The following is a 21,120-nucleotide window of genomic DNA, read 5'->3' as shown; positions in this document are numbered from 1 at the left end:
GCTGATCAGTCAATGAGTGAATCAAGAGGAGAAAGGCATTCCTTGAGGCAAGAGCAGCATGTGCAAAATCATGAAGGCATGAAAAACCTGGGACAGACATGAAGAAAACTTCCTGTCTATAGTGAGGGCTGTGTACCTCCCCAAGCTTCTTTATCTCAGGAGGTTGTTAAATTACTCGAGAGGCTTTTGAGATTGTCTGTCTGGTCTGTCTGGACTGCTTAGATATAACGCTACTTAAATGACCCAATCTTGTTACATTGCAGAACAAGATTAAATAAGAATTTTGGACATAAAAATCTGTATTTAAGACTGTCAGAAATTACTTTTTGGCTTTAAGTGAAGCTATAACATTTGTATTCAAAATTGACCTTTAGTAAGAGCAGGAATGACCATATTCAAACTGGTGACCTCCCAAATCCCACCCATCCTTTCACCTCTGTCCTAATACACTGATGTCCTCTAACTCATTTCCTGTCTTTTGTGGCCATAATGCTACTTATCACAATAGTGTGCAAATTTCCTTGGCTAACAGGAAGGTTCTTTTGTCTGGGCTTGTCTAGTAACAGATTTACGAGAGAGTTCATCATTTTTGTGATTGGTGTTTGGAATGCATCAGATAGTTCATGATAAAAAGACTTTTGGGAGGTGGCAAAATGGACATTCAAGAAAAGGGGGCGTGCATGTTCCCCAGGACAGCTGCCTGTGCTTGCCGAACCCTACAAAGCCAAAACACCTGCAGATGTGCTTTTCTTAGTCTTTTGTCTCCACAAATGTTGCCCATGTATTTCCCCGTGCCCTTCAAAGACATCAGAAAAGCGCGTCCTAGAAGTTGCCTTCTTTTGGAAGATTGGGAAGAGGTCCCTTGTCATGGCTTTCTCTCCTGGTAGTGTGCCTAGGGACCCAGAGGGCTGCTAGGAAAGCTTTCTGACCACTCTGGGCTGTCATCAGATTCATCTGCCCAGATGACATCTATTGGAAATTTGAAGCATGACCTACAAATGTCAGTCGTTTGCAAGAGTTCCAGGAAAATAATCATGGAATTTTAAAGCTTGAAGTGTTTTTAAAAAATCATCCAACCAAATCTTCTCATTTGAAAGATATTTTTTTAAAAAACTAAAAAAACAAACAAAAAATCCAAAAAGTATGGGTAGCTTGTTTAAAGTCCTCAGCAAGAGCTGAAACCAGAACTCTGATCTTCTGGTCTCCTAGTCTCAGGACACAGGCCTTCTCTACACCCTGCTGAGGAAGCTGAGGTGAGGGGAAGGCTCAGCTTTCTGCCCTTCTTTGCTCTAAGTGAGAAGACATTTTCTGACCTCCTTGGCTTTGTATCACTTGTCTTCTATAACAAACAATCCAGCACTGTCTACCTTTTTTCCCATTGCCTTTTTATTATAAGTGTTAAAAAAAAAGATGCAAAGATTTCAAAAGAGAATACAGAAAAATGTCAAGCCTGTACCCATCCCCAGCTCCCACTTCCCCTCCCCTCTGACAGTGATTGAAACCAGTTTCTTCTGTGTCCTTCCAGAGGTATTCTGTGTGGAGACAACCACTGATGTACCCTTTAATATAATATTATTACATTAGAAATGTAAGGAAATAAAATAAATAGAAATACAAATAGAAGTATAGCATCCATACTGTTCTTCACTTTGCTTCTTTCACTTAATTTATTTTGGGTATTATCTTCACGTTAGTCCAAAAGATCTGCCTCCTTTTGTAATGGCTGCACAGAACATCATTGTATGGATGGATGTTCCATCATTTATTTAACCAATTCCCTGCTCATAGGCAGTAATGCTCACTGTTTTTAGCCAAGTACTGTCAAACCCTTATAGGTATTTCCTTGTACGGAGGTTGGAGTCTGGGGTTCTTGAATGGGGGATGAAATGGGGGAAGGAGGGCTTATAGCTGATAAAATAATAAACAAAGCTAAACTGCCTGAATTTGGGAGGACAGATTCGGGTAAGGTAAGAGGTTGGAGAGGAGCCAGTTCTTTGGCCATTGAATGGACAGTGCTCTAAGACTGCTAGACTTGGTGAGGTCCAAGACCTTTTCTTATCTTGGTATTCTCCAAGAATAAACAGATGCTTGATAAATGTGTGCTAAGCAGGTACAAATGCATGGATGCGCCTGCCCTGTCAATTAAAGTGGGGAGATATGCTCCTGTTGAAATGTTTGCTCTATTATGTATTCTGTCTGACAGCTGTTTCCTGCTTTAAAAATTGACGGGGAGGAGGGGAAATGTCAGCGTGCTTGGTTGGTGGGGAAGCAGCCACAGTAATGACATCTGTGTATCTCTGTGCACGGGGCTGGCAAGGCATAGCTCACTCCTCCCACCCACCCCACCTTCTGGCAGCAGTGGATACTTATGGCCTTGGGTTCACAGATTAAATTCAAGGCCTAGGCAAGGTCTGTGAGTTTTACACCACCATGGAAAGAATGTATTTAAAGAGAAGAGGTATTTTAAAATTAAATTTGAAAACCATTCTTGTGCCTCTCACTTTTTTTCTTCAGGCCAGAAACCTGCTTTGATTGAGCTTTCTTAAGTATTAGCACAAAGCAAAGAAGTTTAGAGAAGGACTGTTGTTTGGTTGAACAGGTGATTCTGTATAAGGAACACTTCTGAGCACCTGCTAGTTGCCAGTCCTTGTGTTAACGGTCACAGTCATGCTTGTTATCTTATTTCATCTTTAACACCCTTGTGAAAAAAGATATTATCCCCATTTTTCAGATGGGGAAACTAAGATTCTGGGAGTTAAGTGACTTGCCCAGGGTTGGAAGAGTTAGTAAGTGGTAGGACTAGAATATACCAACTCAGACTTCTCCATTTTACTGCAACTAAAATGTCTGTCAGGGAGGGCAGGCTCAGAAAGAAAAATTATTACACTAATCCTTTTCAATAAATAAAACTCATCACTGACAGTTAATACCCAATTAGGAATTATTTAGAAAGAAATCAGTGAGATCATAAAAACTGAATTGAAGGTTTACAATGGCAAAAACCAAAACCACCCAATAGACTCCTGCCTCCCTTCCTACTTTGGAAAAAATTCTCAGTTTTGATAATAATGCGTGTAAAACGGGGTAGGTGCATATGGGGGTGTGGCAGTCAGACTGTGTTTTAGGAATTTGATTTCATTTTGGTGATCTGGAATACACCATGATCCATTCCTTTTTCCTCCACTGAGGAAGACTGCAGGTAATCACTTTACCTTTAGGTGTTTCAGGAGAGGAGCACGGTACAGGGAGTGGAATGAAAGAAAATTAATCACCTAATATTGGGACATGGTTTAAATAAGGAAAGTGACCCTTATTGCCCAAGGAAGGATTTTGAGATTACACATCAACAGTTCTTTTCCTAGCCCCCTGGCCTCCAGAAATCATTGAAAAGCCACCTATTCCTCCCTTGTCATCAGCTGTCTCAGCTCCCTTTGCTATGTGTCTGGACAGCAGCAGCTGAAGCCTTCTAACTAAGCTCCTCCCAGGAAAGCCCAGGTTACTTCTCCCAGTTTACCTCTCATAGAGATGAGCGTGGATTTATGGGCGGGATAGGGAAATGATAAATGACATGCCTGCGAATAGGATGCTTTTACCTTCCCATACCCGGCTTACCTAGACGGAAAACTTCCAACCACTGTTTCCGCTATTAGGCATGCAGGTCATACCTTGACACAGTTTTTGATCCTTCAGGATTTAGTGGAACCCAAAAAGTTAATTCATCATACCTCTTTATCAGATTGTTATTTATTTTAATGGTTCACTGAGTGACAGCCAGAGTTAACTAGTGAACTGTGAACATGAATGAAAAAGATGATTTCCGGAATCACAAGTATACACAAGTGAGAGGAAGGAATTTGCATCCATCTCCTTTCAGAATTTTGGCTGTTTTCTGAGCACTCGGGTCTTGTTTTAAGGGTTACAGTGTCTGGATGAATTTTCCCTCATTAGGACACCTTTAGAGTCTCCTTGGGATAACCTTCCAAAGAGGGGGCTCTCGCGGTTCAGGTGTTAGCAGTGGATGTTTCCTGAAGGTGTTTCACCTCTGGACCCTGAAGTACTGTTCCAAGCCTCACAATTAGGCATTGGTTGGGGATTAGGATGTCACCCAGGGAAGACTGACAGCAGGTGAGCTGGCAGCTGGAGCAGATGGGATGGGGAAGGTGACAACGGAGCCTCTTTTCATGCAGATGTTCTCATGCAAAAGTACAAAGGAGCAGAGGGAACAGGTCGTGAGGAAAGCAGCAGAAATGATTTGTCATAGGGCTTGTTTTTTGTTTGTCTTCTATTTAATTCAGAGAGTAGGGGCATACTTGGGGGCGAGGTGTGTAACTGCTGAGGAAGGTTCTATCCAGAGGAGAGTGAGACTATTCATTTATTTACTCATTTTCACACATTTATTGAGTGTCTCCTATCTTCTGGGCACAGTACTAAGCATCAGGGATGCAAAGAATAGTGAATGCCACAGTCTCTGACCATAGAGAGGTTACCATTTGGAGGGAAAGACGTAGGAGCAGCAAAGCCTCCATGACAGGGCTGGGTGAAAAGTGCTGTCAGAGATTTGCGAAGCTCCACACAGGAGCATCTGGGTGAACAACGGAGGGCCAGGATGAGCATCCCAGAGAAAGCAGCATTTTTCTTTGTTTTTACAAGAGAGAGAAGGAGGGAGAGAGAGAAATACACACTCCTAGTTAAAACTTCACACTGTACAGAAAGGTACAGAATAAAAGTAACTCACATTTTTTTCACCCTTTCTTTCTGTCTTCACCCTAAGTAGTAATAGCCATAAAATCAAAGGCTTGACGTATAATCACTGTTTGCTTAGTACCTTAAAAGACAGGACTTTATAATTTTAGGTGTTATATCCACTTACCCCGCCCCCCACTACCTCACGTATCACCAGTGATTCGCAGATCTCGCTCGGGGAAACACTGCCATTTTACCTCATGAGTTTAGACGTGGGCAGATGACCCCTGACCCAGCAGATGAACCATTACAGCAGGAGACAACCAAGGCAAACTGAGATCCCTGTGAACAGCCAGGGGGGAGGGTAGGAAAGACACCATGTTAACAGTCCAAAGGCCTGGGATCCAGGTTTGACACTGCCACTTACTGGCTTGTGGCGATCAGCAATGCCCCCTTCCCTTTCTCATCCATAATCAGGAAATAATATGATGTCTCCCCTATGTGCTGTACAGAGTTATTGTGAGAGTCAAATACATGCTAAAGTACTCTAAAAATTCTTAAATTGCTACACGTATGTAAAGAATCAATACTGTGATGTTTTGTTCTGCTTCTCTCCTTCTGCTCTGTACCATAATGGATCAAGCACGTTATCATAACGATTAAAAGCACACAGTGTATTGTCAAACTGCATATGTGGATACTGGTTCCACCACTCACTAATCGTTTGACCTAGAGCCACTTATTGAATCTCTCCAGATCTCAGTGCCTTCATCCATAAAATGGGGATAATGATAATCATAGTTCATAGAGTTGTCTTGGAGATTTGATGAATTGTCCAGGGAAACATAGTCTCTCGCTGGGCAGACAAGGGTTGAGAGAGGTCAAATCACAAAAGTACAGCACAGCAATCATATTTTGACTGTTAGAGCAGATGGGATCGCATTTCCATAAACCTCATCTTGTGTTTGGAACCGCCAGTATGTGTGTATACAAGTGGAGGGTGGCAGCCCCTGTCTCTGTGTGCTCAGAAATCCCAAGCTTTCCACAAAGACTCTGCACAATAGAGGAGGAAGCGATTGAGATGATGAAAATACGGCTCAGACAGAGATGCACTGAATGCTGTGCTTGGTGCTTGCAGCCCAGGCAGGGGCTGAGCCTTGACATTGCGCCTGGTGTGAAGGAATGCACCCTGGGAGGGGCCGGGCAGGGCTGGATGTCAGTGGAGGTGATGAGCCGCAGGTGTGTATCCTCACACCAAGGAGGCGGGGCTCAGTGAGTCCCTCCACCCCCTGCTCTTCTTCCAAGGAGCTGAAAGAGATGGATGAGGGGCTCGAGGAGATAGCTTCTTATGGTGGCTGACGTGGATCTCCCAGGAAGACATAGAGCAGGATACTAATCCACCAGGAAAATCAGCAGCCACTTAAAAAAATAAAAAATGGACCGGGTGGAAATTGGGTCAGAAACCAAAAGCCCTCTTTTGGGAATTGTACAGCTGAGCGTCTGTGATTTTTTTTTTTTTTTTTTCCTTCAGGACTGATTGTTCTTTGTCCTCCTCCTTTACAGAAAATGAAGGAATACCTGGAGGGCAGGAACCTCATCACCAAGCTACAGGCCAAGCACGACCTTCTCCAGAAGACCCTGGGAGAGAGTGAGTGTGGGCTCTGCTGGAGATTTGGCAGTGAGGGAAGGCCGAGCCCTGGGCCTAAGTGCTGAGCACACGCCTCCATCCTCAGCCAAGTAGACCCAGTCTGGTTATATGAATGCATTGCTTTTCCTCGATTGTTTGATGTGGAAGCACACGCCCCAAATGACCGCTTGAGTAATGGGGAAGGGCCAATGCTTAATGAAGCACTAATGTGCATCATCTATTTGTTTAAATGGAGTGTGCCTGCTCTCGACCCAGCCCCCCTCCTGCACCTCCTCTGCCACTACTGGGGCCAAGGAGCTGGCGGGTTCTTTACTGTCCAGACACTTTGGGAAAACTCTCAGCTCCTCTTGTAGCGGGACCAAGGCTGAAGCAAGAAGGTGGGGAGCTGTGAGGTGAGCTACACAGCTGCTCTGAGGAGAAAAGAGGAGAGGATTCTCAAGGGCAGGGGTGATGGGCAGACTGCAGCTGTCTGTAGCTTCAAGGTGGGGCAGAGGTTTTCTTCTGCTTTGAAGGGTCCTGGTGCTAAGAGGCAGCCCTTTCCCTGCTTTGGCCAGGCTGAAGCTGTGGTGCTGAATCGACTATCTGGTCTCGTAGGATGATTTTAACCAGACCCTGGAAAGTAGCAAGGCAGAAGACTGGACTGGCACTCTGGACTTTCTCTCCTCAGCTGTCAAACAGAAGGCAGAGGTTGAAAGAGAAGCTTCCCTGGGGTTTTTGGCACCTTGCCCAGGTCTCCTGCCCAGCTCTCAGCATCCTCTGATTAATGGGATTCCCAAGTTGGGGACACCTCTGAAGGCCCCGCCCCTCCTCCCTGCCCCACGGATCTCCTCACTTAAAGATGGGGAGGGGGAGGCTACTGGTGTGCTAACACCAGTGAAAGGCAAAACCTGCACCCACAGAGGTCTAACGTTCTCAAATAAATTCTTCAGACCAACTGCAGAATCTAGGGAAGTATACAGCACTCACTGGCTCAATGGCCCCAGAAATCAGAGCCTCCTACCCGCCCTTCTTACCCTGTTCTCCTGCCCTGAACGATTCCCCCAGATGATGAATTCTTTTCTCTCTAATGTCTTTGATCTTGTGATTTTTAAGGCATTTTCTTTTATGTGAAGAAAGCCTGTTAAGTAACTTCTGTTGTCTTCCCTCCCCAACACCCAGGGGACTCAGGCTGAACAGGTCTAGGCATCGAGATCCAAACTTTGCTTATAGAAAATCTTTACTCTTGAGTTATCAGATTGCTCCGTGGGGAATCGGAGGAAGAAAAGCCCAGAACTATTTGAAGCAAGTTATAACTGTAATTTCTTTTTGCCAGGATAATCTAAGCGTGACCCATAAGTGAGATGGGGAACAGGGCAGGGGAGAGAGAGAGAGAGGGAGAGAGAGAGTGTGTGTGGGGGGGGGGGTTGCAACACACATACATGCACCAAGTGTGCTACTATGAAGGGGTGAAGGTTGGTGACCGTTCATCAGTGCTGCAAATTGCCTTCATCTAAAGATGACAAGTTCTAGCAATAATGAAAAATACAGATCTTCCTGTGTGCAAGTCATCATGTCCCTGCCTTCTGTATGTATTTGTCACTAACGCAAGAGCCCCTTGTTTCTTGCCACAGAGGGATAATTGATGTGTATGAATATTCCAGAATGGAAATGGGACAGATGTTAGAAATAATGGCTCTGAATAATATTTTTGCAGACGAAAGCTGAGCCTTTGGGAAGAGAGGCTGTTGGGGTGGGGGAGGTGTTGCTCAAGATGAGCTGAACTGTAATCAACCATCAGCAACCTTTAAAGGCAAGAAAAAGCCCCGCCCTCCCCCCTCCCCCCCACCTCGGCCCTTGGAGTCGCCTTTCCAGGAAACTGGGTGAGGAGCTTGGGAGCCAATCTCTCCTTCCCCGTCTCAGAGCCTGCTTACCCTTTCACTGGTTTATCTAATACGGTCTAATACAGACCAAGCTGGGTTAACTGTGGACCCCAAAAAAGCAACACAGATTACATAATGGCCCAAGTGCACATGCATGTGTATTTTTAAAAAACATAAGAATACTTCAGATGAGCGTTAAGATTTTCAATTCCATTTTTTAAGACTGTGTATGACCCATTCAGCTTAGTATTAGGGCCCACTGTTGGGTTGAGAACCACAGTCTAAAAGCAGTAGCAGCATTTTAAATATTTTTCTCTTGTCATTTCAGCCCAGCGTAATGGGAGTGAGAATTTAGTATGAATCTAAAACGAGAATTTCAACGTATGCTCCCTCCTCTCCCCAAATAACTATTCCTTCCTTCCACCCTCAACTGTGTGTGTGTGTGTGTGTGTGTGTGTGTGTGTGTGTGTGTGTTCACAGCCTGAAGGGCAAGCAAGTTCATCCCTCCCTCCCCACCACACACACACCCAGCATACATAGAAGAGAAGCTGAATTTCATCTCTAATAATTTGTTCTCTAAGATATGCTCTGCCTTGCTATTTTTCCCCCACATCCACCCGTTTTCCCACTGGGAAGCAGAGTTGGCAATCCTAAGGTTTCAGGATACCAGCAGCCCTGAGCTGGGAACAACCATCAGAAACGAGGCCCAGAAAGAGGCCCTGGGTGCTGTCTTCTTTTTTGCCTGGAAGACTAGTCACACGTGATGCTAGTGGCTCCCTGGGGAGCCGGGCAGACACAGTCATTCCTGGGAGCAAGTCTCCCCCTTTCACCCCGTCTGCTTCAACATGTGCTTTTTGCCTTTGTCTTTCCAACAGGTCAGCGGACAGATTGCAGTCTGGCCAGGTAGGTGCGGCCTGAGACAGCCCTGGGAAGGGATGAAGAGAGGCCGGAGGGGTAGAGCCATCCCAGCCTGGGAAAGAGCCAAGGAGTTGAGTTGTAGAGGTGTTGGATGACTTTGCAAAGGAGTGGCCTAGGGCAGGGGTGGCTTCCATCCCTTTACCTTGCTGACCCCATCTGGCCTCAAATGGAAATGGGATTTGCTGAGCAGAATTAAGTGAAGAGAGTTACCGTTTGCCGAAATAGTCCCAGAGACCCCCCAAAACCACTGCATTGCACGGAAAAGAAATGTTCGACACTGGAGGATCCTGGTAACCTAACCTTAGCTTTTAGACTTCAACATGTGGGTTTTGGGAAGTCTCTGACCTAGGGAACGAGGATCAGAAGATAGCATTTGACCTGAAATTTTTTTTATACATGGAAAAGATGACAGCCTCTAATTAGCGAGTGTCGCTGCATAATGAAATATTACAGTGCATTGCTTGCCAACAGCATTGGTAGACATCCTCGCCTGATGTACAAGTATGCAGCCCTCCCAATCTTTCCCCACCTTCCCCGCCCTCCCCCACCCCAGCCAAATATTTTCCCTCTCAGTCATGGAGCTGCTATGAGAAAACTCGTGAGTTGGCGGAGAGCAAGGCATTCATTCAGCCGACGGTTCTCAGATGCCTAAAAATGTGCTGATTTAACTGGGGAAAGAGCTTTAATGGGCCGGACTCCTTAGAGACCTTGCATTAGCCCATTATATAAACCACTTATATCTGGTGACACACACAATAGTCATGAGGCCATTTACAATTATAGGCTTATTACTTAAAAATAGCTTCATTTGGCTTTCATCGTTTTGTCATTGTGGATCACAATAAAGATCCCATTAATATACTAGTCTTGTTGACTGGAGGGAACCAGGATAATGGAATTCTGTAGAATATATCTTCCTGGTGCTAAAGTCTTAGTGTAAGTTCACCTAAAGTGCCATAACTGCAGAAGGCTCTGTGGGAATGAAAAGAGCTGAGCTGAATTCCCTTATGCTGTGTTATTCACTGTGTGACCTTGGGCTGCTCTTTTCCCCTCTCTGAACTCCAGTTTCCTCATCCATAAGACAAGATAGAGAGGGACTTCCCTGGCAGTCCAGTGGTTAAGACTCCATGCTTCCACTGCAGGGGGCATGGGTTCAGTCCCTGTGAGGGGAACTAAGATCCCACAAGCTGTGCAACGTGGCCAAAAAAAAGACAAGACAAAACAATCACCTAGATCCAAGGAGCGCTAGGATTCCAAAGAGGTCCTTAAGAACAGCCTAGTGGAAGTGGCAGGCGGTGCCCAGCAGCCGGGCTCTGGTCCCTACCTCCTACCCTCACTCAAAGAGGCATCACTGACTGCTCTCCTTGCTTGGGGTATTGTTGTCTGAGTCAGGTTCCCTTGGAGAAAAAGCTTCTAAGGCTAAACACAGCTTGAAAAGCATTGACCTATGGAATCGCCAAGGTTCCTTCCAGTCTGGACACTCTACTGTCTAAATTCCGGGAAAATCGCCCCTTATCTTTTCCCTAAGCATTTATTTCCAAGAGAAAGAAAACCATAGCTTCCTTTGGTGTTTACTAGTGTCTCCTTGCAAATGGAGAAATCTTCCTGTTGTCTGTTTACTGCAAATCGAACCAATTCCCTCTTATTCTACTTTTGAATGGTGGCAGACATTAAAACCAGAGACCTCTAAGCTTTTGTGAAAAGCACTTTATTGGGCTTCATTTGGAAGGTAACTTATCAAGTCTCTTAGCCACTTCTGGGACTGAGCTGATTAATGTGACTTGTTTCATTAGCCACCTCACAGATTGTTTTTAATCTCATTTTCTCTTTTCCCTCCCTGTTGCTGGATTCAACCACAGGCGTAGCTCAACTGTGAGGAAACAGGTAAGGGCCCAGCAAGAGGCAGGCTTGTCTGGCGTGAAACGGTTAGATCCCAGATATTTATGGAACTCCAGTGTGGATGGGACACTTTTCTGCCTTCATGCTTACATTTGGAATGTACCATTTAGTCATAGTATGTTTAATATTACGGCAACTTCATCGAGTTAGCGAGGGGGGCAGGGACTCGTTCCTCTCCTCTCTAGTCATTTATGCTCTTACATACTAGAGGTCTGGTTTGACTGTGGCAGACTGTGCCAGAACTATCTTTGGTGCCAGTTCTCTAGGAGACCGTGAAAGAGGCCTCACACTTCATACATGGGTACCAATATGACAGTAACTCACGGCATCTAATCACCTAGGCCAAGTTTGCAGGTTTTTGTTGGTTTGTTTCTGGTGGCGTGGTCATCTTAGATGTATTTCTAAGACATACTAAAAATGTAAAGATAAGTCTGGTCTAGGAATGATAAGCAAGAGACGTTGAGCTCTGCAATTATGTGCATTATCCTCAGAGTTGTATTAAAATCTGACACTGAGCTGTAAGCAGCTAGCTGTCATGACCCACCTTAGGAGGAATCTTAGCTCGGCATGGGCAGTCCACATCAGTGGATAATCTAAACAGCACTTGTGCTTGTTTAAAAAAAATTAATTGAAGTGTTTTTTTTCTTTTTTTTTTTTTTGCAGTTGCAAATTGGACTTCCTAATTATACTTTATGGCAAATACTAAAATGGTTTTGTATCCCCTAAGCTCGTACCAGCTATGCAGCAGGCAGTTAGCAGAGAGGGGGTGGAGAGAGCTCAGAAATGTCTTTGTGTCTACTCAGGGGAAAGCTGATCCAGGCTTTAAAAAATCATTTTGAGTAATTCACAGTGGCTGTAGCCACAGGGAGTTAATGGAATGTAGAGGGCACATGGTTTCTGCGATGGTGGTAGCCCCTGCAGGGTCTTCAGCAGATCTCATTGCTTCAGCTGGCTGAGCAGTCCAGCTGGGGAAGTTGATAACATAGCCCGCACTTGTCTTAGCTTTGCTGTCACTAATTTTTTTCCCTTCTCTATTTTGGATCTTCTTTTAATGAGAACACCATCAGATGCAATTACACATTTTTTAAATTATGATGATGTCATTGCAGTTCTCTTTCCTCTTATTCCTCTTCTTTCTTTCTGCTTCCCCTTTCTTTTATAATTTCAGTTAAAACTAGAGAGGAATGGAGTGCCTCCCCAAGATCATTTATTACATTTAAAATTAATAGGTGGATATCTTAAAGAGGGAGCAATGTTTTTTATCCCCCCCGCTTCGAAAATAAGAACAGGTTTGACCTTGAAGTTTGTTCCTTTCAGTTCCTGGACTGAAACTGAGCCTCCTACATATAGATGGAGCCTGGGTGCGACCACTCTGGCTGCAGGAGTGCCAAAGGCCACGGCTTGGCAGGTGATATGTGTCCCTGGTTGGGCTCATAATCAGAAAAGAACTGCACCCATCTGGTTTCCATCCTGCTGTGCCTAGGCAGTTGCAGGCAAAGCATATTTGCCAGGTGCTAGATTTGTGTACGAGTTCCAGCATGCACCAGAAACCCCAATCAAGTAAAGACCTTGTTTTCGTTCACTTTTTTTTTTCCAGCAGCTCAAATCTAATGGTGGATCAGTGAAGAGTTTTTCTAAGATAGTCAGAAAGGTAAATAGTGAGTAATTTGGAAGAGGAGTAATCATGTATACATAACCAGGAAATAAAATTTGTTTGGTTGTTTATGGCAAATCAGCCAAACAAGAGGAAGAACTGTGTAACTTTTGCATTTGAGTCTACCCAATGCATTCCAATCAGTTTTGACCCTAGCAAAGCCTAGGTTCAGACCATCTGACTTTTCTTCAAAAAGAGATGCCTCAACTGCTGCTTCCAAGCATTCCCTGCTCCCGTCAAGCCCAGAATTTTCTCATTCCTATTACTTCCGTATCTTCTTTGCTGGCCCATCTTTCTCTGTTCCTCGAAATGTAAGCATTTCCCCAAGGCTTGGTTCTCTTTTGACTTCCTTCCATATTCTTTCCCTTGTCACTTGTGTTGCCTTGGGTGATTCTGTCTCTTTTCTCTCCTTCCCGAAGCGTCCACTTGTTCTGTAACGTTGTCGTTCTGAGGCTTTGGATCTAACTCCTAACTGATGGTCAGGACGTTGATGCTCAAGAGTTGCAGTGGCACCTCCTACCCTCAGCATCCATCTCCTCACCTTCCCACCACATTTTCAGTTCCTTAGCACCTCCTCTTACTTCTTGACTCTTATGGAGACCCTCTATTCTTCACAATCCCTGAAGCCCCACATCTTATCTTTGATGCCTCTTTTTTCCTTATTACCCACATCTAATCAGGGGTCAAGACTTGTATTTTCTCCCTGGTGAAAACGTAAACCTAACAAATGTAACAAAGATCAGTACCTGGCAAAAATCCTAACTCTCTCATGTGTGAGAAATTATACCAAACAATGGCATATTTAGACATTATCTAGCCACCTTCTTGATTGCTTTCCACTGCAAATCACTGGACCCCTGCTTTACTATCTCTTCCAAGTTATGTTTGCTACTTTTCTCCCTCCACTTTTGGTTTAAAGTTCCTTTAATCTGATTGAATGGGGATTTGACCCGATCGTCCTTCAAGGGCCCTTCCAACCCTGGGGTTAAATGACCAAAAATATTATGAACAAAAGAATTAAACTGACATGGATTCTAACACTGGAGGAGAGAAGGAGAGAGGAAGAAAGGGAGAGACAGACACTGAATAAGAACACACATAGACACTGCTCGGTCAGCTGTATGCAAGATCTATGGTGAAGTGAGAGTCTTCACCAGGGCACGTCCTGGGGAAATGGATTCACTTGGAGCTCAGAAACATTACAAGGAGAGAGTCAGAGCCCTCATCACTTTTTGTCCTTGCAATGTCCTTTGTCCTTTGTTTTCACTGGACTCTGACTTAAGCTCCACTGGAGCAGTGGGGACTAGGAAAATACTCCTCTGCAGTAGGACAGGTCATCTCTGGCCCACTCTTGTCTGCCACAAATTATCCTCTGGGCTACTTCTGGTAACCATGGACATGCAGGTTAATGTCTTTGATGCTTTGCTTTCTGCAGCCCTGCATGCTTCCCTTTAGCTATCATTGATATTCCTTTTACCACAAGTTGAGGCAGAATTTTGCACTGACCTAACTTATTGAAACCATAACCTGTGAGCTTCCCAACCTCCCTCCCTCTGGGTCTTAGGACCAGAAAAACTTTACAAACCCTCATATCACTGTCTTCATTATCACTGCTACTCCTGTTTGTAAATGAAAAGTATAATAACAATGTTTGTAAACATAAGAAGACCTCCAAAAAATTAGGTTTGGGGTTTTTTTTTATAGTGGAACCCAGTTTCTTCATTAGTGTAAGGAAGAGCTGAAAAAGATTCTTCCTCTGAGACCAGCCTAGGCTGACTGGTAGAATTTACTGATGGCAACAAGAAGGCAGACACTGGCTACTGAAGCTGGAGAGCTGGAGGAAGCAGACGGGTCTGGGGGTCATGAGAGGAGCATTTGGGTCTCTGAAGCCCTCCTGACTCCAGCTGCACTTTGGTACACAGTATGTCCTCTGGCAGCATCCTGGCTTCCCAGCAAGCTCAGGAGCTGGAGGCCATGCCAGCTCTTCTCTCAGCCTGGCATCTTCATGAGACCCAGCTGCTTCCCTATTAGTGGCCAAACCCCCAGCTACAGTTGAAAATTTAGAGCCGGGGGAGAGGCACAAACAAACCTGTGAAATGGGCAGAAGCCACAGGACCCATCCTACTGGAGAGCCCAGTCTCTGTCCTGAACATCTAAAGCCCTTTCTAACTAGGACTAAGGTCACTCTGCCTGGTTCCTTCCTTCCCTGTAACTGAGTGATTGTGCATTCAGCTGCACTAGAAAACCCTACTGGTTTTCAGTAATATTTGGTATTCACACCTGACTATGTTTGCCAAGCTCCTAGGACGCAATATGGGTGGTAGTGAGATGCTCAGTCTCAGGGGGAGACTGCCTGGGTTTGAATCCTGGCTCTTCTACTTAGCAGCTGTGTCACTGTAAGCAGCTATTACACCTTGCTAAGGCTTCATTTCCTCACTTGTCAAATGAGGATAATAATAATACACATCCCACAGGGTTGTTACCAGGACCAATCCATCTAAAGCACTTAATATATGACCCAACACCTCTATAAATTCTTTTGTAAATGGTAAGCACTGTGTTCATGTGCCAATAGGAAATATTACTCTCCTCACCACCGATCCCCCTCCCCAGTTTGTAGATACCAAACTAAGGCCAGAAGAAGTTAAATAAATGGCAGGATTATAGAACAAAAATGGCAGAGCAAAGATTGACATCTGGGAGGCCTGCTGCTTAAGTTAGTACCAATTCGTTTCCACTATCTCCAAGAGTTAGGTTTTTTTCTTTCTTGCCTTTTATGCCAAACAAACCCCCTCTCTGATGCTCCCATTGATTCATTCTGCTACCTTCCACTGATATTAATTGAGCACCTGCTATGTGAGAGCATCATGGCCAGAGCTGGACACCAAGAATCGACATAGGATCTGCCCTGTGGAACTCGAGCTATAATGGTGACAAATGCAAACAAATATTCATACCCACACAATTAAGTCAAAATCAGGCTGTGAAGGCCAGGTACAAGGTGCTGAGACCCCATAAACAGGGGCTCTGATCTCATCTGGGGAGTCTGGGAAAGCATCCCTGAGGAAGTGATGCTTGCACTGAGACCCTGGGGGTGGGGGTCCGGGGTGAGGAGAGCATTCCAGCAGCTCACGCAAAGCCATGAGCAAAGGAGGACTTAGGAGCAGAAGGAGACAAAACTGGAGGCTAAGACAGGACCCCAGACACGCAAGGCTGCGTACAGAAAGTAACGAGGAGTCCTTGAAAGAGTTTAGCCTAGAGAGTAAATGACGGAATGTGCACGTTTAAAGTTCACCTAACCAATATGAGGGAAGAAAACTGGTTTGGAGGACGACAGGGATGGGAATGGAGATACTGGTGGATTGGACTGGGTTGGTGGCAGTAGAGATGGAGAGAAATAAATGGATTTAGGAGGCAAACTTGACAGAATATATGTATGTATTGATTGATTGTATGGCTGCGGGGGGGGGGAGCGTGGGATATAAATGATCAGTTTCATATAGGACGCGCTGAATTTAAGACATCGGTATGAGGCATTCCAAGTAGATGGCTGTGCACGTGCTTTGGAGCGTGGAGGCCAGGCTGGATGCTTCTTGTGGACCAGCCACTGATCCAGCTGAGACAAGTTCCACATGGTTCTGGCTCATTTTCTCTGACCCTGGGCTATCTCTCTTTGAAGATTCTAATGTTGTGTTTCTTTGGCTTTTTAGGATTCCAGCCAGGCAATTCCTTTGGTAGTAGAAAGCTGTATCCGGTTTATCAGCAGACACGGTAAGCAGGATTACAGCCTTGCCCATATTTGTACAAGAACTGGGAAGAACTTCCAGGAATTCTTTATAGAGTAAGAATAGAGATTGACTTCCCATCCTGACATTCTCCAAAGAGGAATAAAATCTTATTTGTTCACATAATGTTTGCTACCTCAGAATGGCCACACCTAGACATTGAGAGAAAAATATCATGTATTTTTACCCCCAGGTGCCTTAGCCACTTACCACACTCCCTTTTCTAGCTTAGAGTGAGTTTTAAATTATAGCTGTTATGTGAGTAAGTCTAGCTGGTCTGATGTGGTGACGCTAGTTTCACCATTACTCACCGTCTTTGCCCATGTTGGTATCTCCCACTGCATAGCCTGGACCTTTGTGTCACATTGGCTTTCTTCAGCAGACTGCTTTGAAAACAAGCTCCTTTTACAATATTGCATTGACTCCTGGTAATATTCAGTTTTTGTTCTGGTTTGGTCTCACTGTTTAGGATATCTCCAGAGCTCAGTTAGTAGCTACTCTTAAGGTTGTAGCCAACATTTGAGAGTCTGGCAGGGCTGGCTCCTTCTCAACCTAAGTCACGCTGTCTTCTGCTTGGATGACACTGAATCTCATAAATCCATTCCTCAGCAGCTCCTAGGCTGGTTGGACAGAATTTAGGGAAAGAGGTGAACTGAGTCTTCCAAGTGTAAGAGTGTTTAGAGAACACAGATATCTGAGCAAGCACCATGAAGATTTCTAGGAACTGGGCATCAGAAATTGTTTTTAGATGTTATCCTGCCTAGTTTTAAGAAAAGTGACAGAATGACCTTCTTGGCGCTAAGGAGGTATGTAGATGATCACTGGTCTCAATTCAGAAGCAGCCGTTCTCTCCCTTCCTCTCCTTCCTCTCTCCCAATAAACTGGAGCATTGCTTGGGTTTATTTTTGGAATAATAATTATGTTAGCATGTTTACAACTTATGCCATTCTAATCAGCTACAATTTTTTCATTCTATCTCCATCCACCAGAAGTAACAGCATTGTATAGCACTATTGAACAGTCAACAAATATTTATCAAGCCCCTGATCGGTGCTGAGCACCATGCATTGCCAAATAGGAAAACAAAAACAGGAGTAACCCTGTCTTTACCTGGTTTTAAGACGCAGTTTGGAGAAAATGAATAAGCAAGTAAAAAGTTAAATAAGCTGTAGTAATTCAGAATAGCAGTATAAGAAATTTCACAAGATGGTAATGATTAATAGTCAAGCAGTTGGCAAAGATGAGTCCAAACTGAGTTCAGGGGAGGAAGAATTATCTGTGCCTAAAGGACAATAGGAACAAGAGAGTCTGAACTCAGATTCTCTCATCCATACATTCTGTTCATTCATTCATTCAGCAAGCACACGTCTTCCTCAGCTTATGATAGGGTTATATCCCGATCAAACCATCGTAAGTTGAAAATATCTAAAGTCAAAAATGCATTTCATACACCTAACCTGCAAGCCTTATACACAAACATGTATAGCTTAGCCTAGCCTACCTTAAACGTGCTTAGAACACTTATATTAGCCTACGGTTAGGTAAAATCATCTAACATAAAGCCAGTTTTATAATAAAGTGCTGAATGTCTCATGTAATTTATTGAATACTGAGTGAAAAACAGAGTGGTTATCTGGGTACAGAATGACTGTAAGTGTATCGTTTGTTTACCCTCGTTTTTGCATGGCTGCCTGGGAGCTGCAGCCCATGACTGCTGCCCAGCATCACGAGAGAGTACTGTACCACGTATCAATAACCCAGGAAAGATCAAAATTCCAAGTACAGATTCTACTGAATGTGTATCGCTTTTGTACCATCGTAAAGTCGAAAAGTCTTAAGTCAAACCATTGTAAGTAGAGGACCGTCTGTGTGTATATTGATTGCTCATTGTGTACCAAGAAAAAGTTCCTGTGTTCATGAACCTCACATTCTACTAAAGGACCAATAAATAGATGATCAGTTGATAAACAAATTAATATATATCGGGTGTTGGTGAGTGTCATGAAGAAAAATAAAACAAGGTGAGGAGATGGAGAATGGAGAGGGGATACTGTTCTAGGTGGATTGTTCAGGGAAACTCTTAGGTCACCCAAGAAGGTGACATTTGCCATCCTGAAGGAAGTCAGGAAGTGAGCCACATGGGTATCTGGGGAAGAGTGTTCTGGGGAGAGGAAACATCACATGCAGAGATCCTTGGCATATGCAAGGACCAGCACGCAGGATGCCAGTGTGGCTGGAGCAGAGTGAGTGGAGAAGAGAGTGGCAGGAGATGAAGCCAGAGGCCAGACTCTTAGAGTTTTGTCGACTAAGGTAGGTGTTTGGATTTTATTCTAAGTGAGTGGGATGCTGTTGGAGAATTTATGAACAGGGAGTGATCTTTCTAAAAGATTCCAGGCTGCTGTGTAGAGATAAGACCATAGGAGGAAATAGGAGGCTGCTGCAGTAGCCCAGGGAAGACATGACATAGGGTGTCAGCTGTGGAGTTGTTGAGAAGTGGATGGGTTCTGGATATCGTGGCTTGAATGTACCTGCCCCTGCCCCTGTACAGGCACAGTACATGAGGAGACCAAAACTTAGCATATTTCTGTGGAGAGGCTCTGGGGAAACAGATATGCTCACATATTGCTGATGGGAATGCAAACCCATACAACCCTTTTGGAGGGGATTTTGGCAACATCTAACAAAACTACATATGCACTAATCTGATCCAGCAGTCCTTCTAGGAATTTACCATGAAGATACACCTCCAAAATATGAAAGTACATTTGCACAAGGTTATTTATTGCAGCCTCATCTGTAATTGCAAAATATTAGAAACAAAACAACCTAAATGCCATACATGGAAGAATAGATGAATAAACTATGGTATATGCACACAGTGGGAGACTATGCAGCTGCCAAAAAGAATGAGGAAGATGTCCATGAAATGACCTGGTGAGATTGCCAGGATATATTGTCAAGTGGAAAAAAGCAAAGGGCAAAAGAGTATCTATAGCATGCTGCCTTTCATGTAAGAAAGAAGAGGGTATAAGAATATACATGTGCCTTGTCACTTCTGCAAGAAGAAATACAGGAAGGATGAATCCAGAAACTAATATTTGACTGGTTAGTTACATGAATGAGTCAAAAGAGTGAAAAGAATGGGGGAATGAGAAATGGGAGAAGAGTGACATTTCTCTGAGTATTCCTTTTTGTATAATTTTGACTTTTAGAACTACATGGGTGTTTTCCATACTCAAAAGATAAATGAACAAATATATAAAACAAGGATGTGGGTAAAACTCCAAGTGGAATACAAAAGGTAACAAATAAACCTAACTGTGTTACAGATGAATAACATAGGCACACTGAGGAGATGAGGAAGAAAATAAGTTTCTTTGAAAAACAGTATTTTGATTATATACTATAAGTCTAACAACAAAAAGAACTGTAAAACAATGCACAGTAGTCAGTAATTGTTTTTATCACAGGGTGGTGAGCTAACAATTCTGAAGCCATTTTATGTGTAAATATTATAAGATGAAGCAAATAAATATATTGTTGATTTAAAGAAGAAAAAAAACCTTATTCTATAGTAGCTGTTCAAAAAACATTTGTTCAGGGAATCCCCTGGTGTCCACTGGTTAGGACTCCACGCTTCCGCTACAGCAGGCACAGGTCCGATCCCTGGTCAGGGAACTAAGATCCCGAAAGCCGTGTGGTGTGTCCAAAAAAAAACAATTATTCAGCAAATTGAATTTTTTCCCCCAGATAGGGACTTAAGGTATTCCTGAACTCCCTAAAGATGATGGATAAAATGTTTGTATGTGTGCATTTAATGGGGATAGGGTCCATAACTTTTGTCAGCCCCAAAAACATCTGTGGCCCACCAACTGCCAAAATTTGCACATCCTTACTCTCTTCATGTTCCCTGGGAGGTAGATGTTCTAGTCCCCATTATATAGATGAGAAAGCGGAGGCTCACTTGTAAATGGTGGGTCCGGATGATCCAGGAAGACTTAAACGAAGAGAAGGGATGTGAGGAACAACTGAGACTCAATCAGGATGGAAAAAACCCACCGTTTTCATGAAGAAGGGAGCAGAGACATGTGAGCAAGAGGTGGTGTTGTAGCAATCATTTCAAGACTTCTCTAGGAGAGCAACTCTGGGCAACAGCTGGATCCAGCGCAAAACGGACAGTTTTGTGCCATTTCCAAATAACTTACCCAAGTCTGATTGGCTTTATACTTTTATGTCAGTGAGCACTAAAGAAAAATGAGAAAGGTCATGCATGTGTCAGCTTGGGTATGTGAGGCCTTACCTGCGTTATAATAAAAAGCCAAGTGCTTTTCCCCTTCACTTTCTGGAAACCGACCATTTATTAATGTTCCTACTTTCAGAATCATCAGATCAGACACTCTAAAGATTTTATCTGTTGAGCAAGAGCACATGTTGGCCCTTCTAAAGCCTCGGTTCTCAAGGGGAAATGGAAACCAGACAGAAAGGGACCTCGGTGTGCCTCAGGCCTGCTGCCTGGTTTCCAATAAGCTCTCTGATTTCTTCTTGTTCTGGGCCCGTGGGCCAAATTGGCTTGTCCTTGATGTCTAATCTACCAAAACGTACTGAGATGATCCTCTCTCAGCAAACTGTTGGCTGCACCAATGAGACTGAGTAGCCTGGTCCCTGAGATGACAG

General features: G+C 44.0%; 1 protein-coding gene across 4 annotated transcripts in view; it reads left to right on the top strand.

Annotated features, from left to right (window-relative positions):
• SRGAP2 (SLIT-ROBO Rho GTPase activating protein 2) overlaps positions 1-21,120 on the top strand; it is a gene marked incomplete at both ends in the record, with an annotated part of 235,228 nt that overhangs the window by 183,984 nt on the left and 30,124 nt on the right. For all 4 annotated transcript variants that reach the window (XM_079698757.1, XM_079698756.1, XM_079698755.1 and 1 more), the window contains 4 exons: positions 6,247-6,331; positions 9,066-9,093; positions 10,968-10,992; positions 16,372-16,432. In XM_079698757.1, coding sequence (XP_079554883.1) covers positions 6,247-6,331; positions 9,066-9,093; positions 10,968-10,992; positions 16,372-16,432 — 199 coding nt within the window. The remainder of the gene's footprint in view (positions 1-6,246; positions 6,332-9,065; positions 9,094-10,967; positions 10,993-16,371; positions 16,433-21,120) is intronic.

The sequence above is a fragment of the Hyperoodon ampullatus genome (assembly GCF_949752795.1).
Source record: "Hyperoodon ampullatus genome assembly, chromosome: 2".
Taxonomy (NCBI): domain Eukaryota; kingdom Metazoa; phylum Chordata; class Mammalia; order Artiodactyla; family Ziphiidae; genus Hyperoodon; species Hyperoodon ampullatus.
Note: the sequence above shows the minus strand (reverse complement) of the source record. Positions and strands in the feature narration are given on the sequence as shown.